The 25,132-nt window shown below is 44.7% G+C and overlaps 1 protein-coding gene across 1 annotated transcript in view; it reads right to left on the reverse strand.

Moving 5' to 3' along the window:
* Positions 1 to 24,928, reverse strand: part of TACR3 (tachykinin receptor 3) — a 333,651-nt gene extending 308,723 nt beyond the window's left edge. The window contains exon 1 of the mRNA XM_077476657.1: positions 23,983 to 24,928. Coding sequence (XP_077332783.1) covers positions 23,983 to 24,425 — 443 coding nt within the window. The 5' untranslated portion in view covers positions 24,426 to 24,928. The remainder of the gene's footprint in view (positions 1 to 23,982) is intronic.
* Between the last annotated feature and the right edge of the window lie 204 nt (positions 24,929 to 25,132).

The raw sequence follows: 25,132 nt of genomic DNA on the forward strand, positions 1-25,132 counted from the left end.
CTCTCAACCACTGGGCAAGGGTTGTGGGGATGAGGCCCTTGTACCCATTACCATGGGGGCAAATTGCATTGTTATGGGGGTCTGCTCTGTTAAGGCAACACCCATGTTGAGGGCATGTGGCCTGGTATGGTTCAGGAGGGGTGTCACGCACTCGTTAGGCTGCATGCTCAGATTGCCATTCTGGTATATATTTTTATGGGGATTTAACAAATTTTTTTTGCTTTCTGGCATGGAGCCCCCCTTAAAATCTGAATATGGCCTGAAAGATCTGTTATGAATTTCCTGGGGGACCATATGAAATTTCAGTTCATGTCTTTTTTTTGTTTTAACAATAAAATAAATAACAGCTTGTTTGCCTTCCATATTGTAGTGCTCAGACAATTAACTGCAGAGGAGCAACTACAATGAATAACATTTATATGACATTGGGCTCACTACAGTAACCAAAAGAAAATAATAGAGGCAAAGACACCAACACGGAGTCCATTATAATTAGAAAAGTGAGAAAAGAAAAGGCAGAGAAAGGAGGGAGGGGAGAAGAAAAGATGGGGGGCAACTTAACCCACACAGACTCAGGGCTGTAAACTAAAAGATAAGGATTCAAGGTACATAGAGCATAGGTGAACCATGGCTCAAAACTTTTAGGAATTTAGGTTGTGAATCATATAGGGTACTGGACACGTTTTCATTTTCTACTGTGAAAGAAGTCCCGGAATCAGGAGGTGGAAAAGAACTGTTCAGATGACTTTATGACGTATAAAATGTATAACATTTGAATCAGCCTGAAAATTCTGGACCAAAAAAAAGCTATAACTTTAAGACAGGACCACCAAAAAATTAACTGCATCTCCATGCTTATTGTAAGTTGGCTAGGGCAATTCAAGCAGGAATCCAAGACTACTGAAAAAGAACCTTAGATGTGGTTTCTAAGATGCAGTTGTTAAAAGAACACTAACTATATATGATGTATTCCAGTCCTCCAGATCCTCAGGGGGTTTTAGGTCTCGATCACAGTTGGCAACTGGTAAAGAGGAGGGGGAACACCTAATGTTAAGTGTGGAGTATAAACATGAAATGTGTTTGGGTGACCCTGGAGCATGGGGACAATTGTGTTCAAAAGCCATTTTAGTGTATGAAAAAGCGTCCAGCTTCAGAAATGCTAATATAAGGGTCTCAGTTGTAAATAGTCAAAATGTTTTGAATCAGATGCAACATGATGTTCTTGGAGGGAGGCCCGAGAAGGGAAAAAGCGGGAGGTCAGGAAATGATGAACCTGCATTAATCCATGTGCAGAAAACCAGGCAAAAGACTTGGCCAGAGAGGAGGAGTGGATTATTAGGACTGGTCAGTAAGAGCAAGACATGGTACATCAATTTTTGCTTGAGTAGCAAAACAGAATCCTAGACCTTCAAACTGTGGGCTATTAAGGAGTTCAGACCAGATGGCCAAGCCTTATGGGGAAGCCACAGTAGAGCATGGATAGGGACCACTTCGCAATTTGGTAGTTCTGGAAAAATCAATCGGGGACATTTAAGGTGGCATGCAGTAGTGAGAGCTGTGATATCTGTGCTGCATTTATAGTGGCGGTCACCATTAGGTACCTCCATGCCACCTTGTAGCCTATGAATGTAGAGTGTGAGACGAGAGACTCTAGAGTATTTGTGGGCCCAAATGAGGATAAGAATCCATTTCTGTTGCAAACGCAGGTAAAAAGATGGAGCATAGATTGGCGGGCTCTAAAGGAATAAATAAATATCATGTTGATCCAGCCTAACCATGAAAGTGAAAGAGGAAATTCCAACTAGACATAAGAGGGAGGATGGTGCACAACAGGGGGTAATATTTAGCAGAAAATAAAGAATTGTAGTGAGGAGTGAGTTTCATCCCCAAATAACCTAAAGAAATTGGGGCCCATTGATACTGAACGTTAGCTCGAACATGAGTGACCATCTCGGGGAGTGAGCTTCTTGGTTTTGGTGAGATTTACTCACATGAGAGCATCATCTGCAAACAAACTGAGTTGATAGTGAAGTACTGTATTCAGCACATCAGTAAAGTCACAGTTTCCCCCGATTGTGATAGCTAATGGCTTTATGGATAGAATGAATAGAATGGGCAAAAAGAAGCAACCCTGGCATGTGCCTTGAAAAATGTAAAAAGGAACAAGAGTAATATCCAGCATATCTAACAGTGGCTGGGCCAAGTACAGGGCCAAGATCCATTACAGAATTGAGTCCTCAATCACCATATCACCTTAAAAGATATCATAAACAGTCTCAGAAGGTAGGTAAATTATTTGGATTTTTTGGTATCATGTGTGACGTACCTACAGTACTTAAAATCAATACCAGACTCAAAGGGTCTGGTATGCATTTTTTTTTTGGGGGGGGGGGGGCTCTATGCAGTTTTTTTTTCTCATTCTTGGTGTAGAATGTGCTACAGCAAAAATTTAATTTACAAAGATTAAAAAATGACATACTCTAATGCCCTGTACACACAGTACATTTTTTCCGATGGATTTTGGTCCAAACTTGTCTAGCATACACACGGTCGCACAAAGTTGTCAGAAAATCCAATCGTTCTGAACGTGGTGACGTAAAACACGTACTACGGAACTATAAACAGGCCAGTAGCCAATAGCTTTCGTCTCACAATTTATTCAGAGCATGCGTGGCACTTTGTCCGTCGGAATTGTCTACACATGATCAGAATTTAACCACTTGCCGTCCGCCCTATAGGGAATTGACGGTGGCAAAGTGGTTGCATAATCCTGATCAGACGTCATATGACGTGATCAGGATTATGAGCCGCTGCGCGCCCCGGGGCCGCGCATCGCGGCGATCGTTGTTGCGGGGTGTCAGTCTGACACCCGGCAACTACGATCTCAGTAAAGAGTCTCCGATGGAGACTCTTTACCACATGATCAGCCGTGTCCAATCACGGCTCATCACAGTGTAAATAGGAAGAGCCGGTGATCGGCTTTTCCTCACTCGCGTCTGTCAGACGCGAGTAGAGGAGAGCCGATCGGCTGCTCCTCTGACAGGGGGAGGATGCCCACACTGGACCACCAGGGCTGCCACCAGACCACCAGGGATGCCCAACAAAAGGTAATCCTCCCTAGACCACCAGGGATGCCAGTCAGTGTCACAATGGATGCCAATCAGTGCCCATAATGGATGCCAATCAGTGCCCACAATGGGCATCACTGATTGGCATGCATTATTGTTTGGCACTGATTGGCATCCATTAGTACAGTATAACAATACAATGCCGCCTATGAGTGCCCACCTGTGACGCCTATGAGTGCCCACCTGTGCCGCCTATCAGTGCCCACCTGTGCCGCCTATCAGTGCCCATCCGTGCTGCCTATCAGTGCCCACACATGCCCATCTGTACCGCCTATCCATGCCCATCTGTGCCGCCTATCCATGCCCATCTGTGCTGCCCATCCATGTCAATCCGTGCCAGCTATCAGTGCCAATTTGTGCCACCTATCAGTGCCCCTCCGTGTCGCCCATCAGTGCCGCCTGTCAGTGCCCCCTATCAGTGCCACCTATCAGTTCCACCTATCAGTGCCCATCAATGCCACCTCATCAGTGCCACTTCATTGGTGCCACATCATTGGTGCCCATCAGTGCCACCTTATCAGTGCCCATCAGTGTAGCCCCATCAGTGCCCATCAGTGAAGGAGAAAACGTACTTATTTACAATGTTTTGAAACTGAAACAAACAAAAACATATTTTTTTTAAAAAAAAATGGTATTTTTTTATTTGTAGCGCAAAAAATAAAAACCGTAGAGGTGATCAAATACCACCAAAGAAAGCTCTATTTGTGGGAAAAAAATGATAAAAATTTCATTTGGGTACCGTGTAGCATGACCGCGCAATTGTCATTCAAAGTGCGACACCGCTGAAAGCTCAAAATTGGTCTGGGCAGGAAGGTGTTTAAGTGCCTGGTATTGAAGTGGTTAAACAATCAGATTCTGTTGTCAGAAAATTTTAGATCCTGCTCTCAAACTTTGTGTTTCAGAAATTCTGACGGAAAAAGTCAGATGGAGCCCACACACGATCGGATTTTCCGACAACACGATCCGATCGCACATTTTCCGTCAGGCATTAGGGTGTCTGTGCACCATTTTTTCTCTAAAAAAAAAGAAGCTAGAGGGAGTTGTAATTTGTCAGCAACATAAAAATATATTTTTTCTTTTGTGAATGCCAATGCTAAAAAATCACCAATCAGCTTCTAAAATTTTAAAGCTTGTTCAATTAAGCTTTGACAATAAAACCTGGAAGCTGATTGATTTCTATGCAGAATTAACCAGTTGCCGACCGCCGCACGACGATGTACGTCGATAGCATGGCACGGGCAGGCATATTGGCGTACATGTACGTCCCTTGCCTCCCGCGGGTCGGGGGCCCGATCGGGCCCCCGCCCGGTGCCTGCGGCGGTCGGTATTCGTGCGGGAGCGATCCCGGACGAGGGGACGGCCATTCGTTCATGGCCACCCCCTCGCGATCGCTCCCGACGAATAGGAATCCCCCGTGACATCACTTCCTCTCCTGTAATGTAAACACAGGAGAGGAAGTGATGTATTCTCTCCTCCGTGTCGGTATTTTTCGTTCCGACACGGAGGAGAGCGGATCGGTGAGTTGCACCAACACTCTACACACACAGTAGAACATGCCAGGCACACTCACACCCCCCCTTTACCCCCCGATCACCCCCCCAATTACCCCTGCCCCCCAGTCACAGTGACACCAATGTCATTTTTTTTTTTTTTTTTTTTTTTTTTGCATTGGTGTCATTTGTGACTGTAATAACTGTTAGGGCAGTTAGAGTTAGCCCCCTTTAGTTCTAATGTACCCCCCTAACCCCCCCAATAAAGGTTTAACCCCGTGATCACCCCCCGTCGCCAGTGTCACTAAGGCTGGGTTCACATTGCAGCGGTTTATGAGAACGAATGTGATTCGCACCGCACTGCAGTGCAAATCACATCCGATCTCTGTGCGATTCGAGTTCAGCCATTCGCCGCACCCGCCGCACCCGCCACACCCGCCGCACCCACCGCAAATTCGCACGGGACCCTTTTTTTGGCCCGCAGCAGAATCGGATCGCATGGGTGTTCACACCATGCGATCCGAGTTTGCAGATCGCACTGCGATATGCGAACTGATCTGGGGGTGTCAGTAACATTTCACTGACACTCCCAGCAGTTCGCATAGGGCAGTGTGAACTGCCGCCGGGAGGCATGCGATGCGGGAACCCGCCGCGCATTCGTGGCGTTCCCGCATCGCTCCAGTGTGAACCCAGCCTAATAAGCGATCGTTTTTCTGATCGCTGTATTAGTGTCACAGGTGACGCTAGTTAGGCAGGTAGGTATTTAGGTTCGCCGCAGCTTTTTATAGCGCCAGGGACCCCCATATACTACCGCATAAACCCCCCTGATTGCCCCCTAGTTAACCCTTTCACCAGTGATCACCATATAACTGTTACAGGTGACGCTGGTTGGTTAGTTATTTTTTATAGTTTCAGGGCACCCGCCATTTATTACCTAATAAAGGTTTAACCCCCTGATCACCCGGCGGGTGTCATTTGTGACTAATAACTGTTAGGGCAGTTAGGGTTAGCCCCCTTTAGTTCTAAGGTACCCCCCTAACCCCCCCAATAAAGGTTTAACCCCGTGATCACCCCCCGTCGCCAGTGTCACTAAGGCTGGGTTCACATTGCAGCGGTTTATGAGAACGGATGTGATTCGCACCGCACTGCAGTGCAAATCACATCCGATCTCTGTGCGATTCGAGTTCAGCCATTCGCCGCACCCGCCGCACCCGCCGCAAATTCGCACGGGACCCTTTTTTTGGCCCGCAGCAGAATCGGATCGCATGGGTGTTCACACCATGCGATCCGAGTTTGCAGATCGCACTGCGATATGCGAACTGATCTGGGGGTGTCAGTAACATTTCACTGACACTCCCAGCAGTTCGCATAGGGCAGTGTGAACTGCCGCCGGGAGGCATGCGATGCGGGAACCCGCCGCGCATTCGTGGCGTTCCCGCATCGCTCCAGTGTGAACCCAGCCTAATAAGCGATCGTTTTTCTGATCGCTGTATTAGTGTCACAGGTGACGCTAGTTAGGCAGGTAGGTATTTAGGTTCGCCGCAGCTTTTTATAGCGCCAGGGACCCCCATATACTACCGCATAAAGCCCCCTGATTGCCCCCTAGTTAACCCTTTCACCAGTGATCACCATATAACTGTTACAGGTGACGCTGGTTGGTTAGTTATTTTTTTATAGTTTCAGGGCACCCGCCATTTATTACCTAGTCTCACTAGTGTACCCCTAAATTTAGGGGTGTCTACTTTCCAAAATGGGGTCATTTGGGGGGGGTTTGTGCCATCTTGGCATTTTATGGCCTTCAAAACTGTAACGCCCTTAGAAAGCCTGAAGGCGGTGCTTGGTTTTCGGGGCCCCGTACGCGGCTAGGCTCCCAAAAAGTCCCACATATGTGGTATCCCCGTACTCAGGAGAAGCAGCAGAATTTATTTTGGGGTGTCATTTCACATATGCCCATGGCATGCGTGAGCAATATATCATTTAGTGACAACTTTGTGAAAAAAAAAAAAAAAAAAAAAGTTTGTAATTTTCCCGCAACTTGTGGCAAAATATAAAATATTCCATGGACTCAACATGCCTCTCAGCAAATAGCTTGGGGTGTCTACTTTCTAAAATGGGGTCATTTGTGGGGGTTTTGTGCCATCTTGGCATTTTATGGCCTTCAAAACTGTAATAGGTAGTGAGAAGTGAACTCAAAAATTTACGCCCTTAGAAAGCCTGAAGGCGGTGCTTGGATTTCGGGGCCCCGTACGCGGCTAGGCTCCCAAAAAGTCCCACATATGTGGTATCCCCGTACTCAGGAGAAGCAGCAGAATTTATTTTGGGGTGTCATTTCACATATGCCCATGGCATGTGTGAGCAATATATCATTTAGTGACAACTTTGTGTAAAAAAAAAAAAAAATTTTTTTTTTTGTCATTATTCAATCGCTTGAGGCAAAAAAATAAAATATTCAATGGGCTCAACATGCCTCTTATCAATTTCCTTAGGGGGTCTACTTTTCAAAATGGGGTCATTTGGGGGGGTTTTGTACTGCCCTGCCATTTTAGCACCTCAAGAAATGAGATAGGCAGTCGTAAACTAAAAGCTGCGTAAATTGCAGAAAACGTACCTTAGTTTGTAGATGTGACAACTTTTGCGCAAACCAATAAATATACAATTATTGACTTTTTTTTTACCAAAGACATGTGGCTGAATACATTTTGGCCTAAATGTATGACTAAAATTGAGTTTATTGGATTTTTCTAATAACAAAAAGTAGAAAATATCATTTTTTTTCAAAATTTGCGGTCTTTTTACGTTTATATCGCAAAAAATAAAAATCGCAGAGGCAATCAAATACCATCAAAAGAAAGCTCTATTTGTGGGAAGAAAAGGACGCAAATTTTGTTTGGGTACAACATTGCATGACCGCGCAATTACCAGTTAAAGCAGCGCAGTGCCAAAGTGTAAAAAGACCTCTGGTCATTTACCAGCAAAATGGTCCGGTCTGAAAGTGGTTAAAGAGGTTCCTTCAACCTTTAGAACCCCTTGAAGCTTTTTGTTTAAACCAGCTTGAAACCAAACCACACTTTTGTGGGGAATATCTACAAAGCATAATTCAGAAGGGTTTTTATTGAGTTGGGTGCTCGTGAGAAACAGAAACACAGATAAGAAATAGAGGACTTTATAGACAAAACCTGTAACTTTGAGTATCTTAGTATAAAGCATGAAGAGGAACGGAAAGATACACTACATTACCAAAAGTATTGGGACACCTGCCTTAGCACACACATGAACTTTAATGGTATCCCAATCTTCGTCTGTAGGGTTCAGTATTGAGTTGCTCCACTTTTAACAACTATAACAGCTTCAACTCTTCTGGGAAGGCGGTCCACAAGGTTTAAAAGTGTGTCTATAGGAATGTTTGACCATTCTTCCAGAAGTGCAATTGTGAGGTCAGGCACTGTTGTGGACGAGAAGGCCTGGCTCGCATTCTCCCCTCTAATTCATCCCAAAGGTGTTCTATAGGGTTGAGGTCAGGACCCTGTGGGACAATATGTGCAGGCCAGTTAAGTTCCTCCACCCAAAACTCACACTTTTATGTCTTTATGGACCTTGATTTGTGCTTTGTGATAAAACACCTTTGGGATCAATTAGAGTGGAGACTGCGAGCCAGGCCTTCTCATCCACATCAATGCCCGACCACACAAATTTGATTCTGGAAGAATGGTCAAATATTCCCATAGACACATTCCTTGTGGACTGCCTTCCCAGAACAGTTGAAGCTGCTATAGCTCCAAAGGGTGGGCCAACTCAATATTGAACCCTACGGACTAAGACTGGGATGCCATTAAAGTTGATGTGCATGTAAAGGCAGGCATTCCAATACTTTTAGTAATATAGTGTATCTGTCACAAACTTATACATTCTTTATCAACCAATAAGTCTGTATAATAGAAGAGGCACTTTTTGCAAAACAGTTTTTCACAAGATTGGGAAAACAAGAATTTCATACAGTATGTGCAAGATAAAGACTGATTAATCTACATGATATAACCAACCAATTTAGCTAATTTTATTCCACACTATACAAATTAAAGGACCTGTAAAATCCACAGCCATCACTAGAAGACATTCAAAACTTTATGCGGAATCTGTCTCCACAAAATTCCCCTTTAACAGCTTTATTCTTTATCAGAGTCATTTTCTACAGATTAAATAAAACTGATAATTAGGAAACTCCCTCTTCACAAGGCCTCTTGCCTGGATGGGTTTAGCAATGAATATTATTAAACCTATATAGATGTTCTGTCATCGCCACTGCATACGTTTTTAAATTGGGCAGCTGAATTAGGACAAGCCCCACAGGAATCTTTAGGAGAACTTAAAGTTACATTTCCCAAACCCGATAAATCCCCAACAGATCCTGCAAATTACTAACTGATTTTGCTATTAAAAACTAACAGAAAGGTATATATCAAACTCTTTGCATATGGGCTGTTGGACATTATTCCCCAGCTAGTACAAGCAGATCATGTATGATTTAATAACGATCCACAGGCTCCTGATGGGACATGGAGATTAGTGAATCTGGTTAAATAGTTTGGGCACTGTCAAACACCTTCTCTACATCTCTCTTTAGATGTGGAGAAGGCATTTAGCAGGATACTTTGGGGATACTCTAAACCAGGTTGGAAGCAGAGATTTATCCTCACAGGTTTAAAAGTCCAGTCATAAATGCACTTTATGACTGGACTTAAGTGCAAGAGTATGGACATCAAGGTATGCTTTCCATCAGGACCGGGATAAGGGGTGGGCAGAAGGGACGGCTGCCCCTGGCGCAATGGTTTATTGCAGGGGTAGGGGGCACCCTGACCCTAACCCTAAGGGAAAGGGGGGCGCAGTTTGGCATCTTTGCCCTGGGCGCTGGATGACCTTGTCCTGGCACTGCTTTCCATACCCTTTCAGGTTTCCAACAGCATCACTCTGGGGTGATCACTGATTTTTGCACTGGTTATATGGAACTAATAGCAGAGATCTAATCATAACACCCCTGGCAAACCAGCTAGTAAAACCGAACACAAAATTGTACTTTATGTTAATGATGTACTACTATCATTACTATTATACACGGAAGGCCGCGCTTATGGAGTAGGTCACAGTCAAACAGGGATATATGTGAATGCCTGTGCCTCCCCCAGGCTCTATTGATAATGTATTACTAGTTTCAGTTTTTATGAGGTATAACAATGTAAAAAATACATATGTAAAAGTTGGACCTATTTATATTAATCGCTATGAGGTTGCTGCCTCCCTAAGAACACAATCTGCAAACCAGGTTATGTTTAAAAATTGAATAGTAGTGATGGGCTAATGGCGCTACCTCAAACCTTATATTACCTTTTATCTTCCCTATAGGCTCTGTGCAACCCAATATGTGTTTGCTATAATGTCCCAATTTTTTTGTGTTTATGTCCAACAAATTTTTTCTGTTAACCCAAATTCAACCACGTGCCACTACAAACCAATTATATTGATTACCCTACGTTGGATAACCTCAAAAAAGGTGGACACGTTCAGTTATTCACCAACGTAGTCAATCAGTCAGAATCCCAAAGGGATAATTAATAAATAAATTAAACCCTAAAGCACCCAAAACCACATATGAAATCCAAGAATCCCAAGCAATGTTCAAAATATTTTTGTGATACTAATTTTTGTGATACTAAAAATATTAGTATACTAAACAAAAACAAACGCACTCCGTGTACAAAGCCCCTTATAGGGGAAAATATAACACCTATAATCGCACTGCGCTTGCGCAGTTCCTGTGCTAATAATTACTTTCACTGTGCACAATTTATATTTCCACTACTACTATCATTACTGAACCCACTGATATCCTTACCAAATCTGCAAAAAATACTTATGGAAGTTTCCCTTTAATAAGGTATATAGATCTCACATTTACACTTAAAAACAATAAAAAATAAATACATTTTTTTTTAAATAAAACCATTGGGCAGAAGTAAAGTTTGACGTCACTTCTGTCATCCAATGGTTTGGAGCTGAGTGGGGGCTATCTTTCCTTCCCTCGACTTTATGTCTCGCAGAGGGGAGCCAATCGTCTCCACTGCTACCGAAGGCTCCAGTAAGCAGCAGATACTACCTGGGAACGACGAGAGGAGGGCCCTCTCCTATCCCCAGTAAAAGCGATTCACTGCAGAGACCACTTTTATCTGAAAGTAGACTGAGCGCTGTTTAAAAAGCTACTGGGGTTATGGCAGCTATCTGCTGCCATAACCGCAGTATTTAACTTCAAACAGCCGACGTATATGACAATGGTGGGCAGTCCTTAAGTGGTTAAGGAAGGGATTTCATCTGTCTAATGTACACCACTTGCCAATTTTTTCCCTTTTTTTGTGTAAAAGGGAAATTGAACTTTTTCCTGTTCTTTTTAAATTGTCTTTTTTATTTTAAATAAATAGAAATAATTATTTTTCATACCGGTTGTGTTTACAACTTTCTTTATGCCTAAAAAGTCCAACTGAACCCACATTTTTTTGAGGTCTTTTTGTGTGAAGGTTCTTTCATTTCTTTTTTTATTTTTTTTCCCTCATTTCCCCTTTTCCCTGTCAATATTTATATCCACTTGCCAATTTGCCAAGTATGGAAGTAAGAACTTGATTTCACCCTCTCTACCCAACAGTGGAAATATGCCATTTAGTGGCTTCTACATGGACCAGCAGCAATATTCCACATTGAGTCCAGACTGTGCTGTACTTTTCTTACACATGTTTTGATAGCAGTCAGATTATGTTTGGCAATATTGTGGAAGCAAAAACACATCCTTTCTCTATAATTAGTAATATACATTTTTAATGAACATACAAGATACAAGCTTATGTTTTCAAATACAGACCTCAACTGTACCCCATTCTGGATGCACTGAAACTGTTGACTACTGTACCCTGAAGTTATATTATTATGATTTCACTCCTTCGAGATGTCTGTACATAGTTTGATTGATCAGTAAATGACGCAGTCCCACTACTATGAGTTACTCAAATTTTAACTCATATGTACCATCCAGAAAAAGCAGATGCAAAATGAAATATAATTGAATGTTCTCTTGTCCTTTTTACAGTTTTATTTACATTCATTATGGTTACTTTGTTGCAAAGTCACATCTGGAATCACAATAAGTTTCATTTTTTCATTGAGTATGTACAATGTACATCTCTTACATATTCCTATTACATAAACCCTTACATATTCCTATTCCTACTAGCTTTGCAGGGATCTGACATAATACACTGCACAGCATAGAGCAGAGAGTTGAGTGTAATCTAAGACCTGAGTGGAGGGAAAGGACACATCCCCTTCTGCACAGTCTCATAGTGAAACATGTACAGCTGAGGCTGTCAATCACCTGTTGTGTGCTAGAGGTGGGGTTGAACCATGCTCTGGGTTTTTCTGGTAACAGCATTAATGACCATAAGTTACTTATGCAGATAACAGAAGGAAGAAAGAGAGATGACACTATGAATGAAATGATACTAGGTGATTTGGTTTGAGGCAGGTAAACAATATAGAAGCTTATATGAACTTTTAGTCACTGGTTTTACATATACTTTAAGTTCAATTAAAAAAAAAAAAACAGCAGCACATAATATTATACATAGTGAGGACACAACTCTAGTTCTAACAATGGAAAAATAATAAATTAAATAATCAAATAGAAAACCTCCATATCCAGAATCCTATACCCACAGTTGAAACACAGGAAGACAAAAATCACCTATTAAGCATGATTCAATTTGATCCAGTGGGGAAAAATAAATTCCTTCCTGATCCCTGAAAAGGGGACTGGATATTTCTTGAAATAAAATTACTTTTAAATTACCTTTAAATGTTATATTGTTATATTTAGTTAATTTAAGAATGCATCCAGGTCTTTTTTAAAACAATCTATTAAGCTGGTCATAACTAGATCCTAAGGGTGTCTATTCCACAATTTAGCAGCTCTTACTGTGGAGAAGCCTATGCATATGTGGAAGTTGAATCTCTCATCAGTATCTCATAAAAGTGAGTACAACCCTCACATTTTGTAAATAATGTATTATTTCTTTTCATGTGACAACACTGAAGAAATTACACTTTAAAGTAGTAATTTTACAGCTTGAGTAACAGTGTAAATTTGCTGTCCCCTGAAAAAAACTCAACACATTAATGCCTAAACCGCTGGCACCAAAAGTGAGTACACTCCTAAGTCCAAATTGAGCCCAGTTAGCCATTTTCCCTCCCCGGTGTCATGTGACTTGTTAGTGTTATAAGTTCTCAGCTGTGAATGGGGAGCAGGTATGTTAAATTTGGTGTTATCGCTCTCACTCTCTCATACTGGTCACTTGAAGTTCAACATGATATTTCGTGGCAAAAAACTTTCTGAGTATCTGAAAAAAAGAATTGTTGCTCTACATGAAGATGACCTTGGCTCTAAGAATATTGCCAAGACCTTAAAACTGAGCTGCATCATGGTGGCCAAGACCATACAGTGGTAGGGTCTTGAAGGAAGACTCTTCTAAAGATGATGCACAAGAAAGCCCGCAAACAGTTTTCTGAAGACAAGCAGACTAAGGACATGGTTTACTGGAAACATGTTCTGTGGTCTGATGAGACCAAGATAAACTTATTTGATTCAGATGGTGCCAAGCGTTTGTGGTGAAAATAGGGTGAAGAGTACAAAGACAAGTGTCTTGCCTACAGTCAAGCATGGTGGTGGGAGTGTCATGGTCTGGGGCTGCATGAGGGCTGCCAGGACTGGGGAGCTACAGTTCATTGAGGGAACCATGAATGCCAACATGTACTGTGACATACTGAAGCAGAGCATGATTTCCTCAGTTCAGAGACTGGGCCGCAGTGCAGTATTCCAACGTGATAACAACCCCAAACACACCTAATCAACAACCTCTGACTTGCTAAAGACGCTGAGGGTAAAGGTGATGGACTGACCAAGCATGTTTCCAGACCTAAACCCTAATGAGCATCTGTGGGTCATTCTCAAACAGGAGGTGGAGGAGTGCAAGGTCTCTAACAACCACCAGCTCCATGATGTCATTATGGAGGAATGGAAGAGGACTCCAGTGGGAACCTCTGAAGCTCTGGTGAACTCCATTCCCAAGAGGGTTAAGGCAGTGCTGGAAAATAATGGTGGCCACACAAAATATTGACACTTTCGGCCCAATTTGGACATTTTCAGTTAGGGGTGTACTCACTTTTGTTGCCAGCGTTTAGACTTTAATGGCTGTGTGTTGAGTTATTTTGAGGGGACAGCAAATTTACACTGTTATACAAGCTGTACATTCACTACTTTGTACATTGTAGCAAAGTGTAATTTCTTCAGTGTTGTCACATGAAAAGATATAATAAAATATTTACAAAAATGTGAGGGGATGTACTAACTTTTGTGAATATATATATATATATATATATATATATATATATATATATATATATATATATATATATATATATATATATATATATATATATTAATTATAAACATGCATTTACACATGACTTCTTTTTCAAGCAGTTTCTTCATATGGTAATTTCTGGTCAAATCACATGTTAATCTACCTTGTATATTCCATTCATACAACCATCAACAAGAGCAATGATGTTGTAAAGGATAAAATTGATTATGTAGTTGTTAGAAAAAAACTCACAAGTAGTGATGGCCGAACGGTTCGCCCGGCGGTCGTTTCGCGGCGAATTTCCGACATTCGCGGTCCGCACGTTCGAACGCCTTTTTCCGTCGTTCGCCGCGGCGGACTTACGTGTTTAATGTATACAAGAACTTTAACCTTTGGTGACACGTTTATCATGTGATACAGGACAGCCAATTGAGACATGACAGCACATGGACACTTGTACATTCCCCCTAACCTATAAATACACCCGATCCGGTGGCCATTTTACATTCTTTCTTCTGTTACGATAGGGACAGGTTCCTGTGTGGAGTAGGGAGAGATAAACCACTAGCTATTTGGTACACAAAAGTTCTTTTCAGGACTGGTATAGGTGTTAGGTGTTGATAGGTTTGCTGTGCTGCTGATTCTTGCAGCAGCCTGAGTGTCTTTTGTTAGTTTAGAGAAAGGGAAAGGACGGTGTATGCTACAGGGACAGCCAGATTAGTCTTTCATCATCATCATCATCATCATCATCATTAGCTGTTACTATCAAGGTCCACAAAAGAGCTGTTCCAGTAACCACTAATCGTTCTCTTTTTTTGCCAATTTGTATAGGGACAGGAAGGAAGCAGTGTTGTCAGGCAGTGAGGGTAATTTTAAAGACTTGCTGTTATTATTAGTTCCACAAAGGTTCTTTTCAGGACTGGTATCAGTGGTACAGTAATAGGCTTGTACATGTATAATATTCTTTCTTCCAAATATAGAAAGGATATTATACTTGACTGCTGCCCTTCTGCTGCAGTCTGCTAAACATTCACAACTCACTTGTTCCACAAAAGTTCTTATAAGGACTGGTAACTTGGTATAGGGTGCTACGGTACATAGGCTTGAGTGCGGTACAGTCTGCTGTTCTGTAAGGACCGCTATCGGTCCACAATAGATAGGGTTGACGTGCACCACTGCTGACCGCTCACCTATACTGCAGCAGTCCTTCAGCGGTATAGGGACTGACGTACAGTCTGCTAATCACTAACACACAACCTGCTTGTTCCACAAAAGTTCTTATAAGGACTGGTAACTTGGTATAGGGTGCTACGGTACATAGGCTTGAGTGCGGTACAGTCTGCTGTTCTGTAAGGACCGCTATCGGTCCACAATAGATAGGGTTGACGTGCACCACTGCTGACCGCTGCCCTATACTGCAGCAGTCCTTCAGCGGTATAGGGACTGACGTACAGTCTGCTAAACACTAATACACAACCTGCTTGGTCCACAAAAGTTCTTATAAGGACTGGTAACTTGGTATAGGGTGCTACGGTACATAGGCTTGAGTGCGGTACAGTCTGCTGTTCTGTAAGGACCGCTATCGGTCCACAATAGATAGGGTTGACGTGCACCACTGCTGACCGCTCACCTATACTGCAGCAGTCCTTCAGCGGTATAGGGACTGACGTACAGTCTGCTAATCACTAACACACAACCTGCTTGTTCCACAAAAGTTCTTATAAGGACTGGTAACTTGGTATAGGGTGCTACGGTACATAGGCTTGAGTGCGGTACAGTCTGCTGTTCTGTAAGGACCGCTATCGGTCCACAATAGATAGGGTTGACGTGCACCACTGCTGACCGCTGCCCTATACTGCAGCAGTCCTTCAGCGGTATAGGGACTGACGTACAGTCTGCTAAACACTAATACACAACCTGCTTGGTCCACAAAAGTTCTTATAAGGACTGGTAACTTGGTATAGGGTGCTACGGTACATAGGCTTGAGTGCGGTACAGTCTGCTGTTCTGTAAGGACCGCTATCGGTCCACAATAGATAGGGTTGACGTGCACCACTGCTGACCGCTCACCTATACTGCAGCAGTCCTTCAGCGGTATAGGGACTGACGTACAGTCTGCTAATCACTAACACACAACCTGCTTGTTCCACAAAAGTTCTTATAAGGACTGGTAACTTGGTATAGGGTGCTACGGTACATAGGCTTGAGTGCGGTACAGTCTGCTGTTCTGTAAGGACCGCTATCGGTCCACAATAGATAGGGTTGACGTGCACCACTGCTGACCGCTGCCCTATACTGCAGCAGTCCTTCAGCGGTATAGGGACTGACGTACAGTCTGCTAAACACTAATACACAACCTGCTTGGTCCACAAAAGTTCTTATAAGGACTGGTAACTTGGTATAGGGTGCTACGGTACATAGGCTTGAGTGCGGTACAGTCTGCTGTTCTGTAAGGACCGCTATCGGTCCACAATAGATAGGGTTGACGTGCACCACTGCTGACCGCTCACCTATACTGCAGCAGTCCTTCAGCGGTATAGGGACTGACGTACAGTCTGCTAATCACTAACACACAACCTGCTTGTTCCACAAAAGTTCTTATAAGGACTGGTAACTTGGTATAGGGTGCTACGGTACATAGGCTTGAGTGCGGTACAGTCTGCTGTTCTGTAAGGACCGCTATCGGTCCACAATAGATAGGGTTGACGTGCACCACTGCTGACCGCTGCCCTATACTGCAGCAGTCCTTCAGCGGTATAGGGACTGACGTACAGTCTGCTAATCACTAACACACAACCTGCTTGTTCCACAAAAGTTCTTATAAGGACTGGTAACTTGGTATAGGGTGCTACGGTACATAGGCTTGAGTGCGGTACAGTCTGCTGTTCTGTAAGGACCGCTATCGGTCCACAATAGATAGGGTTGACGTGCACCACTGCTGACCGCTGCCCTATACTGCAGCAGTCCTTCAGCGGTATAGGGACTGACGTACAGTCTGCTAAACACTAATACACAACCTGCTTGGTCCACAAAAGTTCTTATAAGGACTGGTAACTTGGTATAGGGTGCTACGGTACATAGGCTTGAGTGCGGTACAGTCTGCTGTTCTGTAAGGACCGCTATAGGTCCACAATAGATAGGGTTGACGTGCACCACTGCTGACCGCTCACCTATACTGCAGCAGTCCTTCAGCGGTATAGGGACTGACGTACAGTCTGCTAATCACTAACACACAACCTGCTTGTTCCACAAAAGTTCTTATAAGGACTGGTAACTTGGTATAGGGTGCTACGGTACATAGGCTTGAGTGCGGTACAGTCTGCTGTTCTGTAAGGACCGCTATCGGTCCACAATAGATAGGGTTGACGTGCACCACTGCTGACCGCTGCCCTATACTGCAGCAGTCCTTCATCGGTATAGGGACTAAGAGTTTTGTCACAGGGTCATTTAAAAAATGACAGGCAGAGGAAGAGGCAGGCCCTTCCGCAGGGGTGGTAGGGGTAGGGCAGGAGCAACAGGCTTGAGCCAAAGTGGGAAGTTGCAGAAGGTGCGTTCAATTACTTTAAAGGATGCACCAGACTTGGTTGAGTGGCTCGCTCAGCCTTACTCTTCTGCACCCTCCTCATCCTCTCGATCTGCACCCTCTTCTTCACTCTCTGCTATGTGCACCCCCAAAGACACTACCACCAACAACACGACCACCACCACCACCACCACATACCTTCCGCTTGAGTCACTGGAATTATTTTCCGATCCATATCAAGAGGACATTTCTGATGCGCAGCCACTCTTGGTATTGGATCAGGAAGAGGAGGTAGCAACAAGCGCTACTCAGCAGTCTGACGCCAGTACCCAGATCAGCCCAAGGAGGAGGTTGGTCCCCGGTGTTGCTGCCTACTCCGAGATCTCTACTTATAGCGGTGGGGAAGGTGACGTTGATGATGACGTGTCTAGTGATGTCACGTGGGTGCCCACAAGAGAGGAAGAGGAGGGGAGTTCAGAGGGAGATATGGACCAGCAGATAGGGAGGAGAAGCAGCAATGACTTACATTGCACAGCAGGGACAAAGCAGACTGCAAATGTATCAGGAGCGAGTCATCGACCATGTACGGTCACATCTGGCGCTCCCAGGACACCGGCACATGGCTCCGCAGTGTGGGCTTTTTTTAACGTGTCCGCTGCTGACAATAGCGTTGCCATCTGCAATCTTTGCAGTCAACGCGTTAGTCGCGGTAAGCCCAATACTCACCTAGGGACGACCGCCTTAAGAAGGCACATGAGCAGCCATCACCGAGCCCAGTGGGAGCAACGGAACACACAAAGCCACACTGCAGGCTCTCACCGTCCAGCCTCGTCTTCTACTTCTCCTTCTCCTCTCTCCTCACAATTGTCCTCCACTCCACCTTCCATCACGCCAAGCTCACATTTTTCTGCAAAAAGGCAGGCTTCCGTGGGCCTAATGTTTGAGCGTAAAAAAATGATGACGCCGGATAACCCTCTTGCCCAACGGTTGGCGGCTGGCTTGTCAGAACTCATAGCCCGCCAACTACTGCCATATAAACTGGTGGACTCGGAGGCCTTTCGCAAATTTGTGGCCATTGGAACACCACAATGGAAGGTCCCAGGAAGGAAGTATTTCTCAGAGAAGGGCATCCCAGAGCTATATGGCCATGTTCAGCGGCAAGTGAATGTATCTCTGGCACACAGTGTCGGTGCCAAGATACATCTGACCACAGACACGTGGTCTAGCAAACACGGGCAGGGAAGGTATATCAGTTTTACTGCCCACTGGGTGAACCTTCTGACGGCCGTCAAGCATGTAACCCGTGGCACCCGTGTAGATTTGGTTTTACCGCCACGGATTGCATGCAGGCCTGACTCTTCTTCTCCTCCTCCTACTCCATCCTCCTCCCTCTCCTCCTCAGCTGCCTCCTCCTTTTCCGCTGCTAGCGTCTCTTCCACTGCACCGCCCAAGCTCCCCAGAACCTATTCCACATGCCAGGTGAGACGTTGCCATGCCGTGCTGCGTCTGTTGTGCCTGGAAGCAAAGAGCCACACTGGCCCGGCACTCCTTTCAGCTTTGCGTTCACAGGCAGATGAGTGGCTAACACCGCTCAATTTGACAGTTGGTAAAGTGGTGTGTGACAACGGTGCCAATCTGCTTAGCGCATTGAAACAGGGCAAAATCACGCACGTGCCGTGCATGGCACACGTCTTAAACTTGGTCGTGCAGCGATTCCTTGTCAAATACCCTGGGGTCCAGGACATCTTGCGGCAGGCAAGGAAAATCTCGGCCCATTTCAGAAGATCTTACACGGCCATGGCTCGCCTTGCTGACATTCAGCGGCGACACCATCTGCCGGTCAGACGTCTTATTTGCGATTGCCCGACGCGATGGAACTCAACCTTCTATATGCTTGATAGGCTGCTCCAGCAGAAACGTGCAGTTAACGTCTACCTGTATGAACTCTGCGAAAGAAACGGTTCTGGGGAGCTGGGTTTTTTTTCACCGCGCCAGTGGCTGCTCATGCGCGACACATGCAGACTTCTGCGGCCATTTGAGGAGATCACCAAACTGGTCAGTCGCAGCCATGGCGCCATCAGTGACATGGTACCTTATGCCTTCTTTCTGGAGCGTGCATTGCGTCGTGTCATTGATCAGGCTGTGGAGGAGCAGGAGCGGGAAGATGAGGAAGTCGCAATGCTGGATGAATTCCCAGGGGGGGCTACTCTATCTGAGACAAGTCAACAACAGGAGTCTGATGAGGAGTCAGAGGAGGATGGTGCCGGGGCGGATGAGCAGGAGCAAGAAGAGCATGCTTTAAACCTTTCTGGGATCCCTGTTGTGCGAGGATGGGGAGAGGAGAATGAAGAGGACGACATTATCCTGGATGATGAGCAGGAGCCAGGCCACCACACCGCTTCCACTTTAGTGCAAATGGGGGCCTTCATGCTCCAGTGTTTTAATAGGGACCCCCGTATAAAAAGCATGAGGGTCAAGGACCAGTACTGGGTGGCAACGTACTTAGACCCCCGGTACAAACACAAAATGGCGGAAATGTTACCGCCGTCGCAGAGGGCTGTCAGAATGCAGCACTTCCAGGCCTTGCTTCGAGAAATGCTGCATTCTGCTTTTGCGTGCGCTGGCAGAGGAGCAATTCCCACTCCCAGAGAAGGATTTGCGGGTACCAATCCAACAGCGCCTGCAAGAAGAGGCCGGTTTGAAGATGTGTTGGTGACTTCGGATATGAGGTCATTCTTTCAGCCGACCCATCGACAGGTGTCATCCGGATCCAGCATCAGGGAACGCCTAGACCGTCAGGTGTCCGACTACATTGGGTTAACGGCCGATGTGGACGCTCTGAGGAGTGATGAACCCCTAGACTACTGGGTGGGCAGGCTTGACCTCTGGCCAGAGCTTGCCCAATTTGCAATCGAACTGTTGGCTTGCCCCTCATCCAGTGTCCTGTCCGAAAGGACGTTCAGCGCAGCAGGGGGGATTGTGACCGATAAGCGTACTCGCCTAGCTCACCACAGTGTTAACTACCTCACATTTCTAAAAATGAATGAGGCATGGATCTCGGAGGAATTCAACACATGTGATCAGTAGACCATGTATATGTCTATAAACAATTTTTGGAATCAAGCACACAGACCTTCTTAATTCATTTGGCTCACTTCCCTGACCCAAAAAAGCACACCGTACTATATGCCCCTACCCTCCTCTTTGAAGAGGTTGAGCGGTGTCATATTTCTACTGGGGCTGCTTATTATGAGGGGTTCCCACCATCCCTGTGCTGTGCTGACTTCCTCCTGGGTGTTCTTATTATGAGGGGCTCCCACCATCCCTGTGCTGTGCTGACTTCCTCCTGGGGGTTCTTATTATGAGGGGATCACACCATCCCTGTGCTGTGCTGACTTCCTCCTGGGGCTGCTTACGGTGCTGCTGTCAGCGCTGTATGTCACGGAGCTGCTGTCAGCGCTGTATGTCACGGAGCTGCTGTCAGCGCTGTATGTCACGGAGCTGCTGTCAGCGCTGTATGTCACGGAGCTGCTGTCAGCGCTGTATGTCACGGAGCTGCTGTCAGCGCTGTATGTCACGGAGCTGCTGTCAGCGCTGTATGTCACGGAGCTGCTGTCAGCGCTGTATGTCACGGAGCTGCTGTCAGCGCTGTATGTCACGGAGCTGCTGTCAGCGCTGTATGTCACGGAGCTGCTGTCAGCGCTGTATGTCACGGTGCTGCTGTCAGCGCTGTATGTCACGGAGCTGCTGTCAGCGCTGTATGTCACGGAGCTGCTGTCAGTGCTGTATGTCACGGAGCTGCTGTCAGCGCTGTATGTCACGGAGCTGCTGTCAGCGCTGTATGTCACGGAGCTGCTGTCAGCGCTGTATGTCACGGTGCTGCTGTCAGCGCTGTATGTCACGGAGCTGCTGTCAGCGCTGTATGTCACGGAGCTGCTGTCAGCGCTGTATGTCACGGAGCTGCTGTCAGCGCTGTATGTCACGGAGCTGCTGTCAGCGCTGTATGTCACGGAGCTGCTGTCAGCGCTGTATGTCACGGTGCTGATGTCAGTGCTCTGTATTACGGTGCTGCTGTCAGTGCTCTGTATCTCCTGCACCCTCTTGTTTGCCTACCCTGGTCCCTGACCTTCCCTCTCCTCCATTGCCTTCATTAGCTCCATAGTCCTGAATTGTCAGAACAATTTCCCAAATAAAAAAAAAATGCTTGTAGTTATCGATCCCAAATTCACCTCATACATGTATTATGCTATTGTCCAGGTGGTGGGACTACGTGCTACCCCCTAATAATTACCCCGTGGCCGCAAATTCGACCTAAAGGTTTGCGAAATTCGCCTCCCATTGAAGTCAATGGAGCCCGCGGCGAACGGTCGTTTTCGCGAACGTTTGTGTCCGTTCGCGTTTCGCGTTCGCGAAACGTCCCGTCGGAAGTTCGTCCATCACTACTCACAAGATCTCATGTCTTAGTGGAAATTGCTTGCCCTGGACAAGTGGATTATCACAGGGGATTTGCTGATCTGCTTGCAGCTAACATGTAGTGCTATTTGTACACACAGTTTAATGCATAGTAATCAGACATCAAGCTTGGAACAATTTTTATATCGATCCCATCTCTTGCCTTAGCCAAAGGTTCAGGTTAGGGGTGGCTTACAATCACCAACAGGACAAGCCATGTCCTAACCATTGAATGTTTGTCTATTACACTGTTTAATATCAATGAAACACAACAAAAGAACAGCTTTGAAATGTAACCCATGCATGTTTTTAATAAGGCAATGATCAGTATACAATGTAAAATAACCCCTTTTATTAAATCAGTACACGGATTCCATTACTGGGAATGCATTACCTATTTAAATTAAATGTTATTGTTTGCAGCCATATTACTGATAGTGCCTTATTAAATAAGCCCAGGAGACTCTATAGTAAATAAAACCTTTTCAATGTAAGTCAGATAATACCTGTGTGTAGCCAATATACTATTAACAAGTGTATTTTTAATTCTATTAAATAATTATGAATTATTAAACTATCAGACAAAGGGTCCTGATTATAAGTGTATAAATGGAAAAACATAAGTTTTTTTTACTTGAACATATACTCTACTCTAAGCCCTTGTACACACTGTCGGACATTCCGACCACAAAATCCATCTGATTTTTTCTGTCCTTAACTGGTGTTGCATACACATGGTCAGACAAAGTTGTTGGAAAATCCGATCGTTTGGAACGTGATGATGTTATTTTGTTACAACGGGACTACATTCAGGCTAGTAGCCAATAGCTTTGGTCTCGTAATTTGATCTGAGCATGCGTGGCACTTTGTCTGATCGGAATTCTCTATAAATGATCGGACAAAGTCCAATCGGATCATGTTGTTGGAAAATTTTAAACTTTGTTGGTCGGACATTCCAACGGAAAAAGTCCGATGGAGCCCACACACGGTCGGATTATCCGACAACACAGTCCGATCGGACATTTTCCCTCGGAATTTCCGACCGTGTGTACAGGGGCTAAGATAGTTTAAATCTAGCTATATAATGAGCAAATTATGGATGATTGCTAAAGAACTGGTCAAAATTCTATTCTTTGATTGAAAAATTGAAGAAGCTAGGTGCAAAATTGTTGGCCAAACAGCACCTGTATGCAAGATTCAGATTTTTTGACAGCCATCTGCGCATGTCAGAATACAATAGTCACAGTGGAAGATTTGTAGAAGATCTGCGCTGTTTAGAGTAGATGAAGGAATCTCTCAGATTTCTTTAGTTCAGCCCATAGGCTGAACTGTGAACTGTGAGCATGATGTGCAGTAGAATAAAGTGGCATGCTGGCACATTCAGCTCAGCTACAACGAGAGAGACAAAAAACTGCCTACTTCTGCTTGGAAAAGAACACTACTACATTTCACATTAAGGGTGAGCATAGTAACTTTATATATATATAAAAAAAAAATGCTGATAACTATAAGGAGTTATTTAATGCATGCAATGAGTCTCTGCATTAAAAAGTCTTTTCTTTTTTGCACATCCTTTCATTTATATTTTCCTGTATATATACATGGATACCAAGCTGTCCAGCAAAGTGACAGGGGTTGGCTCCAACTATATCAGGTGTCTTTAAAATAAATACTTATTCATCACAGGGTTCAAATCTTCTTAAATAAATAACAATAAATACAACTGTTAATCCACCTGCTCAAGCACACCTGCACCCTCAGTTTGCTTCAACCCCTGTAATTTCTGATGGTCCGCTAGGTCTGCAGGTAAATGTAGGGAAATATTTTAAAAAAAAAAGTACATGACATATCAAAAATATTGAATCCTCTCATTACAAATATTAATAATAACATGCAGTCATCTACAACCCCCGCCTTAGGCTAAAGTATCTTACCTGTCTACAGCTATAGCAGACATTGAGTAGATGCTGGCAAAGATGGCTGTAATAGGAAAGAAGTTGTGGAATCTACAGTAAGCTTCCCCAAAGTACCATTCATTGTGCAGGGCATATATGAAATTCACCAGGGTGTTGAAAGCTGCCATGGAAGCATCAGAGAAGGCTAGACTGACCAGAAAGTAGTTGGTGACTGTCCTCATTCTTTTGTGAGCCAGTATGATCCACATTACTATGATATTGCCAAACACAGCAACAGCCACCATAGATCCATAAGCCAGAGACCAAAGTATTATGCGCCAGGGCGGTTGCACGAACCTGTGAGTAACTGGGGCAGTCACATTAGTCTGGGTGATGTTCTTTGGCCAGAGCAATCCTTCCCCAAGAGGAGCAAAAATGCCCACCCCTTCTTCACCTGTCACATTTGCTGGAGTGGAAGTCATCTCTGTGTCCCCAGAAGCTTTCAATGCAGTCAGACAGACCGGGAGCTGTTTAATACTCTCCAAGTTTCAGTAGAGGAATGCAAAGTGCATTCAATAAAGAACTACAATCTGAACTCAAGTTGAAGACATGAATGCCTCTATGTAAAGTTCAAACACCAGTAGGAATATGAAGGGAGATATAAATAGAATGTGATAGGAAAGATGAACTTCAAGCTAAGTTACTTCCTTCCAGCAGTGAGCAAGTCATGGCAGAGGCAGCTGGTGTGAGTCTTTTATAGAACGAGTTCCTCCAATGTCTAGGAAAATGCCTGTGACATCATTCTGGGAGGGGGGATTACAGAGAGCCCACTGAGAGCTTCCTACACTCCCCCCAGCTTGCAAACAGGTAGGCTTTGTGCTTCATGCAGTGATACAGGGAAGCATGCAATCCAAGCACACTTTGCTAGATCTTCCTCTATGCATGTGTCACCCTGGCTGCTGTGTGCTCTGATGCTTATTCACAACCTGCTCATGGATCTCTCTCAGTAGCCCAGTGCTGAAGGGATGCAAGGTCCATGGTGCTGAAATCCTCATTCGGAAGACAGAGCACTATATTATTACAACTCTGTTCACACGCTCGTCTAGGAGCTCTCCGCCCCTGTCTTTCTGCTCTGGCACAGACTCTGCCCCCATTTAGCACAAAGCTAAGAAAAGATTCTAGAGATATA

Source organism: Lithobates pipiens, unplaced genomic scaffold, assembly GCF_037356315.1.
Source record: "Lithobates pipiens isolate NorthernLeopardFrog02 unplaced genomic scaffold, aLitPip1_a1.2 Scaffold_13, whole genome shotgun sequence".
NCBI lineage: Eukaryota > Metazoa > Chordata > Amphibia > Anura > Ranidae > Lithobates > Lithobates pipiens.